We start from the raw sequence: 9,644 nt of genomic DNA, 5'->3' as shown, positions 1-9,644 counted from the left end.
TAGGCTGATGATAAAGTACTCGCAAATACTTGACATGTATAAGAGCCAAAGACAACATAAACTTTGGTCTAGCTCTGAATCAGAGTCTAAGGCTACATAAAGTTTTGGTCTAGCTTTTGATTCAAATTCTTGTTATAAGTTGTGGTGTAGTGGAAAGCAAACCGACGAGGTTTTGCTCTTTTGTTTTGGTGGTGAACTCGGACTGACGAGGTTCGGTATTTCTGTAGAGCCATAAAGGCTTGAGATTTCTTTACTCGGTAAAAAAAAAACTTTGGAGATTTCTTTGGTTTTAGAAAATATGAGATTTCAGAGTCGAAGATTATGTGTTCTTATTGTTCGAAGTATGGTCATGATGTGAGATCATGTTATCAGGTATATGGATATCCAGATTGGTGGCTGGAGAAGTATGGAAAACCTATGAAACATGTGTTACACATTGAAAAACGTGTGCCACACACTGAGGCGTCACATGTTGACGCACAGGCTGTGACAGGGCTCCATAAAGATCAATGGCATAAGCTTGTTCGATGGCTTGATTCGAGATTAAAGATAGCAAATCGTGTGAGTGATAACACCTATACAGATGAGTGGATTATTGACAGTCACACCATATGACGGGTACGTTAAGTGGTATGTTTGATGTGCATAAAGTCTCACCATATTTAGTGGGCCTGCCTAATGGAAATGTTGTGGTTGCTGATAGAGAAGGAAGTGTGGCATTGACGGAGAAGTTAATTTTGACACATGTGCTTTTTGTCAAGGAACTCAAGTGCAATCTCATCTCCATGTCACAGATTATTGATGCAATGAATTGCATTGTGTTATTTTCTAAGCAAATATGCCGGGTATAGGATCCTGCTTTGCAGATTCCGATTGCAGTGGGTGAAAGAAAAGATTGATTGAATTTTCTTCAAGGTATTCAGAAGATCGTGAATGTGGCGAAGGTCAGTAAGTTGGGGTCTTTAGAACTTTGGCATAAACGGATGGGACATGCTTCTGAAAAGGTTATTAGGAGATTGCCAGAAGTGGATCAAAAGAGTGTAGGTGTTTCTGATTGTGATATCTGTTTCCGAGCAAAGCAGTGTCGAAATGTATTTCCTGTGAGTACAGAGAAAAGCAAAGAGTGCGTTGAGATGATTCATTGTGATATGTGGGGGCCATATTGAACACAGAGCGTGTGTGGGTCTTCTTATTTCTGAACTATTGTGGATGATTATTCTAGAGCTGTGTGGGTTTTTCTTCTTGCTGATAAAACACAAGTTTAGAAAACAATGGTATATTTCTTTGCTCTCATTCAGAGACAGTTTGAGAAACATGTGAAAATCGTGCGAAGTGTTAATGGTAGTGAACTCATAGGTATGAAGGATTATTTTCGTACATTAGGGATAATTCATCAAACTTCGTGTGTGGGAACTCCTCAACAAAATGGGAGAGTGGAGCGAAAACATCAACATATACAGAATGTCGCACGAGCGTTGAGGTTTCAGGCAAATTTACCAATAGAACTTTAGAGTTATTGTGCTTTGAGTGCTGTGTATCTAATCAACCGTACGCCTTCTGTGTTACACAATGGTAAGAGTCCTTATGAAATCATCTTTGGGAAAGCTCCTGCTTATAGTGAGATACAAGTTTTTGGATGTTTAGCATATGCTCACAATCAGAAACGTCATGGGGATAAATTTGCGAGTAGATGTAGAAAATGCATATTTTTAGGATATCCTTGTGCAAAGAAGGGATGGAACTTATTTGACTTGGACACACATGAGATCTTTGTTCTCGGGATGTCACTTTTATTGAGGAACGATTCCCATATTTGGAGCTATAAAATACACAGCTGGATGAGCCTTCTAATTCTGATCATACGAGGTTATTTGTGGATGACAACATTGGATTTAACGATATAGAACCTGCCTTGGCAAGAAAAATTATACAAACTCCCACAAGAGATACAATGACACAGACTTTGGTTGTGTCAGACAAGGTTGCAGAAGAACAAAGACAGACTATAAGAAACGAAATATGCGATATCTTAAGAACTACAGTGCCACAGACTGAACCTCCATCGGTTACACAGTCTGAGAATGTGCAACCTGCTTTAGTGACAGAACATGCATCGTTGACACAGGCTGAACCTGTGCAACAGCCTGCATCAATAGAAATTTTGGGAAGAGGAATGAGAACGAAAGAAACAAGTTACTTAATTATGTGTTCAATACGACATTTACAATGAATACATCCACTGTGAGTCAGGAGTTGAGTAATGATTACGGTATTGAAAATTATGTGAATTGTGAAAGGTTCTCTGTGTCACACAAAGCATTTCTGTGTAGTATAACTCAAGGAGTTATGCTGAAAAATTTTGCTGAGGCTATGAAGGATCCGCGATGGAGAGAAGCTATGAGACTGGAGATTGAGGCTCAAGAACGAAATCAAACATGGTTGATTGAACACTTACCACCAGGTAAGCATGTTATTGCGTGTAAATGGGTTTACACGATTAAGTATAATGCGGATGGCTCGATTGAAAGGTATAAGGCGAGACTTGTGGCATGTGGCAACCGTCAAAAAAAAGGGATTGATTATTCTGATATATTTGCTCCAGTAGCAAAGATGAGTACCGTTCGATTGGTTCTTCAAGTTGCAGCTGGGAAAAATTGGGAGCTACATCAGATGAATGTGCACAATGTGTTTTTTCATGGGGATTTGGATGAAGAGGTGTTTATGAGAATACCTCAGGGTTTTGGTGCTTCTAAGAAGGGTATGGTATGTCGTTTGTGCAAGGTATGGTTTGAAACAGGCTCCGCGAAACTTTTGAAGGCACTCTTGGGGTATGGTTTTACATAGAGTAAGGCTGATTACTCTCTTTTTTCATTAGTTCGTGATAAAGTTCACTTGCACGTTCTAGTGTATGTGGATGATCTTGTGGTGGCAGGAAGCTCTCCCGAGGTGATACAAAAGTTTAAAACGTATTTAAGCAATTGCTTTCATATGAAAGATTTGGGAAAATTAAAATATTTTCTTGGATTGGAAGTCGCAAGAAATGTAGAGGGTATATACTTATCATAGAGAAAGTACGCTCTGGATATTATTGCTGATGTTGGTTTGCTTGGTGGTAGACCTGTAGAGTTTCCGATGGAGCAAGTTCATCAGTTGGGAAGGTCGATGACAAAAATACTTGCTGATCCAGAGAAGTATCAGAGACTTGTTGGAAAGTTGATTTACCTGGCCGCGACTAGACCAGATCTTGCTTACTCAGTTCACATTTTGTCTCAATTTATGAATGAGCCAAGAGAGGATCATTGGATGGCTGCATTGAGAGTTGTTCGTTACTTGAAAGGGTGCCCGGGAATGGGAATTTTGTTGAAATCTGATTGTAATTTTTATCTTACAGCTTGGTGTGATTCAGATTGGGCTGGATGTCCAATCACGAGGAGATCTTTGAGTGGATAGTTAATACAGTTGGGAAATTCTCTTGTGTCATGGAGTTCAAAGAAGCAGGACGTTGTATCATACTCTTCAGCTGAAGCAGAGTACCGAGCTATGGTTTTGGCATTGAAAGAGTAGAAGTGGATAAAGAGTGTGTTGTTAACGATGGGTATTGCACATTCTGGTCCAATGGATTTATATTGTGACAGCCAGTCTGCGTTTCATATTGCAGCTAATCCTGTGTTTCATGAGAGAACGAAGCATGTGGAGCTTGATTGTCATTTCATTAGAGACGATATACAAGTTGTAATTGTTCAGACTCAACATGTTTCTACTAGTCAACAGTTGGCGGATATCTTCACTAAAGCACTTGGAGGACGTCTGTTTAAAGAAATTTTGTACAAGTTGGGCATTCGAGATCTCCATGCTCCAATTTGAGGGGGGGGGGGAGGGGGGGAGGGGGGTATTAAGAGATAATGGGCTTATTGGACCATGTATAGTTACTAACTCAGTGTTAACTAGTTTATTTGTTTTGTCCCACATTGCTAGTTACTAACTTAAGGGTAACTAATGTATATGTATATATATTTGCTTTTAAGCTGATGAATAAATTATTTCCGCAAATTACTTTGACAGAAGCTGAGTCAACGAGAAGAAGCTCCACTCACCGTTTTTTCGACCCTTTTTCCTTTCTGGAATGAAGTAGAAAACATAAAACGGTTATTAGATGTATAATAGCACATTGAGAAAACAATTTCACCCGTAGCCGTCACTCCAACGACGGAAACGTAATGAGCCAAAAAGTTAACATCCCTCAAAGTGTAGGAATATTTCGACCAATCTTGTTTCTCGGTATCCTCTAGGACCCACACACGCAACTCAATGGGATCAAAGTCGACTCTACCCATCTTGTAAACGTCATCATCCCAATAAATTACAACCTAATTTATCTTTATAGTTTATCAGTTTACAAATGCTTTCTACGTCAAGAAATTTGAATTTCTCAGACCTAACATCAAAGCAAACTATCTTAAAAACAAATGTTATGTCACACCTTTCATCATCAACCACATCAGACCTGACATAAATATCATGCACAGCTAAATAATATAAAACCCCATTGATGCATATCCCTTCACTACTAAAAGGCATATGGTTTAAAGGATATTGGATCTTCCTCCATCTCATTTCTCCAGTTTCTAATGTTAGAATTTTATGATCATCTGAACAACCTTGATAAGCCATGAACAATACCTTGAATAGCTTGTCAATCGGATCAAACCCGAAAAAACTAAACAGCTTTCTGTACCTATACAGATAAGGCAAAGTCTCATAACGTCCCGTGTTAGGGTTACATATCATAGGCACTTCACGGTATTCCTCCTCTGAGATCCACGTACCGTAGAAGTAGATCAAACCAGAGGCATATCCATAGATCCGCATATACGCTGGGGCAACTTAATATGAAAATCGGCAGCTGCTACAAGAGACAGACGAATTATGACGCTGAGGCAACGAGAAGAAGCTCCACTCACCATGTTGTGAGACCGCAAATAAGAGACGAGGACGAGCCGAGGACTTCGTCAAGAACAATTGGGTGAAATATGGACGGTGAAACACGGAACCCCATATTTGACACGCAACAAAACCTAGCGATTGACTTTGTAGGTAATCTCGAGAATATATCGATAATGAGATCAAACGGGATGGAGTCTGAATTCATGGTTGCTGATCAGACGGAGAGAGATGTTATGCAATAGAAAACTAAGCTATATTAAGAGACCTAGCTACTATTATACGTATATTCGTGATAAGTAAAAGAGTAGACAAAAGAAATAAAAATTAAATAGAAAATAAAAAGAAAATAGGTGGACTAAGCCTTAAGCCCCAAGGAGCAAGAAACTTGTTTTGATTTTGATTTTATATTTTCTCTCTTTCGTTGTCGTACCTTATTTAGGAATTTGGGTGTCATCAGCATTATCCCTATCTCTAATCTCTTATCTGAGATAAGTAAGTCAGTTATACTCTTTTTACCAATCTTGGTAAATAGACAGTACGTAGCTATGATCTTTTAGATTTTGTAATGTAAACTTTATGGATTCCGAAAACAACAAGATCCTCTGTTTTTCAATACATATAACTCGGAAGTTTCAGACGACATAACTAAGGAGAAAGGAGAAGAATAGCTAAATGCAGCATTCATGAAATGTATGAGCGTCGAAAACATAGATATATATAAATAAAGTTACATGAAAAAATAATGATATCTATCCAGAATTGTTTATACATGAAATAATTGCACACAGACTCGCGTATCTTCTTTACCCTACTTGTCTCTCGCAGTTAGTTCTACTCATTTTGTAAACACCAAATCACAAACTAGTCTGATCACAAAACGAACAAAAGAAAAAAGAAAAAGAAAAGAACTTCCGAATTACCTCTAGTTTGAAACTAGTTTGATGTTTGGGCTTCTCGGATTTACATTTAAGAATCCAAGACGCCGTGAAGTAGGAGCCATCACCATATCAAAGGGGAAAAAAAAACACAAACTGCTTTGGAGTCTGCCGGAGAATGGTAAGAATGGTATAGTGGTTGATCAAGGAACTCATGTATCTCTGGATGGTAAGATCCTCTTGAACCGCTCCAATTTACTCACAACACTGTTTTGTTAGTTTTGCTTTGCCAAAATAAAATTGCAAGTTGCAGAAATTACTGGCTAGTCGCTCTCACTACTATGTCTATCTGAAATATAACATTTGACATCAGAAAAAAAGTGGTTACAATTAGCTTTCGAAAATATTGGCAAGAATGAAGAAGGAAATGTAAGTAGGTAGGTACCTCCAGATGATCTTTTCCCTTCCATTGCGTCTTTCTTGTCCTGGCAACTTGCGCAAAGGAATGGACCATCCCAGGGACGAAGTTTACGGCAATTAGACGATCCAGCATGGATTGAGACACCTTCTCCAGGTTTCACTTCTACTTGACACACAGCACACATAAACAACTTGAACATATTGCAAAGCGGGTACTTTGTGTCTAATCTGCAACACACACAATAAAAGTTGATCAAAATATGTTTTCTATTCCATGTTATATGCGTAAGCAACTATATTCAGAGAATCAGACCTCTCTGAAAGCATAGCAGAGCCCTCTTCAAACAGTTCTTCAACTACATCAGGTTCTGCATACTCTTTCTCAATATTAGAAGAGGAGTCTGAACTTTTTCTTTTGAACATGGACTTTAGCATTCCTTTTCCTTGCTTTTTCGGAGGCGGCAAGGAAGCGGCCGGTTTTTCCAACGGTAATATGTCAACAACAATACAGGTTGTGTCATCGCGTAGACCCTTTTTCCCCACAGCTTCCTGTGAGAAGTAATAAACCATTAAGGTACTTACTTGTAAAGAAAATAATATATTGGAAACATAGCAATTCGGATACTATACTTTGACAATGTGCTCCGCAGAAGTTTCAGGTGGCAAGCCCCGGCAACAATCAAGAGCCTCCTCTGCACTCATTGCATCCCACACACCATCACTTGAGATGATAAGTCGACCACCAGCTGAAGACAACTATATAACCAAAAAATAATAATAGATACATCTTTTTAGGATAAACTTGATCCTTAGAATGTCAGCTAACGCCATAACCACAACAGATGAAAATCATGAGTTTTTTAAACCTTGACTTGCTTCACATAAGGAACTGGAACAATGTATTCGCCAACATCCAGATCTCCAATGGATCTTGAGAGACAAAGTCCACCAGGCCAACATCTCAGAGGACCAATCTAAAACAATTTAGTTTTAGTTATCAGAATCCTTGAATTTGACGGCAAAACGAAGTTTAGTTTGTGTTACATTCTACAATGCTAGCATAATTTGACAGCCTAAATGTTTCAACTCTTTTCAATGATCAGTAAAGCTTGGTTTTCGACTTGATGACCTACAACTCATTAATGCATAAACAATTGAGGAAGGCTCATGGTTCATTAGCTAAGTGTACTGGAGTTTTCATGCTCCATTCTGGAAGGGAATCCAATTCTGCAAGCTCATCCTTGTCGAAAAGGCTTGCACTCAGTTACCTTTTAGTTCTAAATAGCCAGAAATAAGATATGATAACAAGTGACTTGAACTTATCACACAGAAGAAAAGTCTCCAGTATTATCTAAAGAAAGTACCTCAGTACCACCACCAGTATTTAACCGACCAACTTCACCACCACTTGCAGTGACGCGATCTCGCCTGTGAAAAAAAAGCCGAAAAACATTGTGATGCCAATTTATAACAATAAAATTATCATCATCTGTGTTAATATAAGGAAGAAATCTGACTTACTCTTCTTCGTTTATTTCAAGCCGATGATCAGCAGATAAATAATAGACACCACCTTCAGCAGGCTCAAGTATGCAACGAGAGTCACCTACAGATGCAACACTCACCACCCATCCTTCTACTATTACAAAAGTTACAGTCGTTCCAGACGTCCTTGCTGACATGCCAAGAAACAATTAGAACCTCAAACATAGCCTTCACCAAAAAAATCACATAAGAATGAAAATACAACGAAATTTAATACCTCTTTCCTGGAAATCTTTATCAGTTTTCACAAACCCTGCAACCAAAGCCCTCGGAAGCGCCGCAACCCACTCGTCTCTGTTGAGATCAGAGGGTATTGCAGCTAATACATTGTTCAAAAGGTTCTCCTTTGTGTAGATAGCTGCTGCAGAACCATTGTGTCCATCAAAAAGCTGCAATAATAAGATTCAATGTTTAACTTAGAAACATCAACACCATTTAAGTAAACAGATTGAGATGGTATATTGGCATGTCAACCCAATCAATACACGCATCAGAAAAGATTTAGATCCAAAAAGAGAAGCTTGAATGACACAAAGAGCAACAAGAATCAATATAATACCCCAAAAACTGAGAAGGTAGTGACTCCATCTCCCATGACCCTTTGGCACTCTGTTTTAACAAGCGTAAAGTCCTCGCCTTTCTTGCTCTGGTTAGCCTGCCCGTGTACGAGCTCAGGATTGTCTATCTTCTCATTCGCTGATTCACGCTTGAGCAAAACAGATAGTGGAACTGTATGATGTTCTCCCTTAGTTGACATTTTTATTTCCCTGAGCCTTGAAAGAAAAAAAATGAAGAAGCTGAGACTAAAAACTTCCGCTAGCTGCTGCGTCTAGTTCTCCACCAGATCTCCCATCATACGAGAAAAAAAAACCTGATTCAAGAATCAAAAACCTCTTAGTTCATAGATTTCTGAACGATTTAATACTTGGTTTCCAAGTTAATCAAATTCAATGCATAAGCTCCCAAACCATTCCGATCCACATTGCAGGATCAAACTCAAAAACGCTGAAAACGATCTAACCCGAGGAAAAACATCAATTAGATCTTCAAAATAAACCAAAAAAAAACCCAGAAAATCAAATTTTTGAGATACGGAATCAAAATGCGTCTTCGAAACGAATCAAAATTTTATGAATCGTGTTAAAACCCAAAAAAAAAAGAGAATGTGAAGAAAAATCAAGCGCAAGCAAACGAATGATCTGAGAATAAATGGGAGGCGGATTGTTTCATCAAAATCCAAAATCATCTTAAAAGAAAAAAAATTCCAATAGACGAAGAACTTAACGATCACATCGCGCGAACAAACGATTACATTGGTGGAGAGATTAAGAAGAAGCGTTTACGATTTTGGTTTGGAAACGGAGATGACGGTAAACGGCGGCGAATTGGAGATTTAGGCGGAGAGAGAAGGAGTAGAAGCTTCCTCCGATCGAGAATCACGGATCCCGTCGCTCTGCAGAAATTCCATCGTCGTCACAGCCGTAAGAGAGAGAGGAGAGAGAGAAGAGAGAGAGAGATTACAGAGAAAACGCGCAAACGAAGGTGTCTCTTTCTTCTCTGTCTCGTTTCGTCTTTTTAATTTGTTTTTGTTTTTTTTTTAATAATTAAAAACCTCTCCGCCGTTCTCTAAGCCATAAGCACCGTTATGTTTTTTTTATTCGGCGGAAACGAGAAAAAACGCTGTCGTTTTCATTCCCACGTGGTCGACCTGGTTTAGCCCCCAAATCTCGGATTATAGGAAACCAAAAATTCAACTCATATACGTAGACACTATATGCATTTAACACCAATCACGGCTGGATCTTCAACTTGTTGTACTCTGTTTTATATTCTAGTTTTTAATAGGAATATATATATAGA

At 38.7% G+C, this 9,644-nt stretch overlaps 1 protein-coding gene and 2 pseudogenes across 1 annotated transcript; all 3 read right to left on the bottom strand.

Annotated features, from left to right (window-relative positions):
- LOC112083047 overlaps positions 1 to 1,142 on the bottom strand; it is a 3,695-nt pseudogene extending 2,553 nt beyond the window's left edge.
- Positions 1,143 to 4,050: 2,908 nt separating this feature from the next.
- On the bottom strand, positions 4,051 to 5,149 carry LOC18010721 (annotated as a pseudogene).
- A 509-nt stretch (positions 5,150 to 5,658) lies between these two features.
- Positions 5,659 to 9,348, bottom strand: LOC18010573 (probable protein phosphatase 2C 12). The gene is made up of 10 exons (XM_006393523.2): positions 9,128 to 9,348; positions 8,344 to 8,655; positions 8,002 to 8,173; positions 7,761 to 7,914; positions 7,604 to 7,667; positions 7,106 to 7,213; positions 6,870 to 6,995; positions 6,553 to 6,788; positions 6,265 to 6,467; positions 5,659 to 6,168 (listed from the first exon to the last, which is right to left on the bottom strand). Exons 2-10 carry the CDS (start codon positions 8,539 to 8,541, stop codon positions 6,143 to 6,145), a joined length of 1,287 nt encoding a protein of 428 aa, XP_006393585.1. The 5' UTR covers positions 8,542 to 8,655; positions 9,128 to 9,348; the 3' UTR covers positions 5,659 to 6,142.
- Positions 9,349 to 9,644: the final 296 nt, after the last annotated feature.

The sequence above is a fragment of the Eutrema salsugineum genome, unplaced genomic scaffold (assembly GCF_000478725.1).
Source record: "Eutrema salsugineum unplaced genomic scaffold, Eutsalg1_0 scaffold_7, whole genome shotgun sequence".
Lineage (NCBI taxonomy): Eukaryota > Viridiplantae > Streptophyta > Magnoliopsida > Brassicales > Brassicaceae > Eutrema > Eutrema salsugineum.
This window is presented reverse-complemented; position numbering and strand designations above follow the sequence as displayed.

Coding starts and splice junctions, on each gene's coding strand:
- LOC18010573 (XM_006393523.2), bottom strand. CDS start 8,541: ATGTCAACTAAGGGAGAACATCATACAGTTCCACTATCTGTTTTGCTC. Junction 8,174..8,343: donor CTACCTTCTCAGTTTTTGGG/GTATTATATTGA, acceptor TTATTATTGCAG/CTTTTTGATGGACACAATGG. Junction 7,915..8,001: donor TAAAGATTTCCAGGAAAGAG/GTATTAAATTTC, acceptor TTGGCATGTCAG/CAAGGACGTCTGGAACGACT.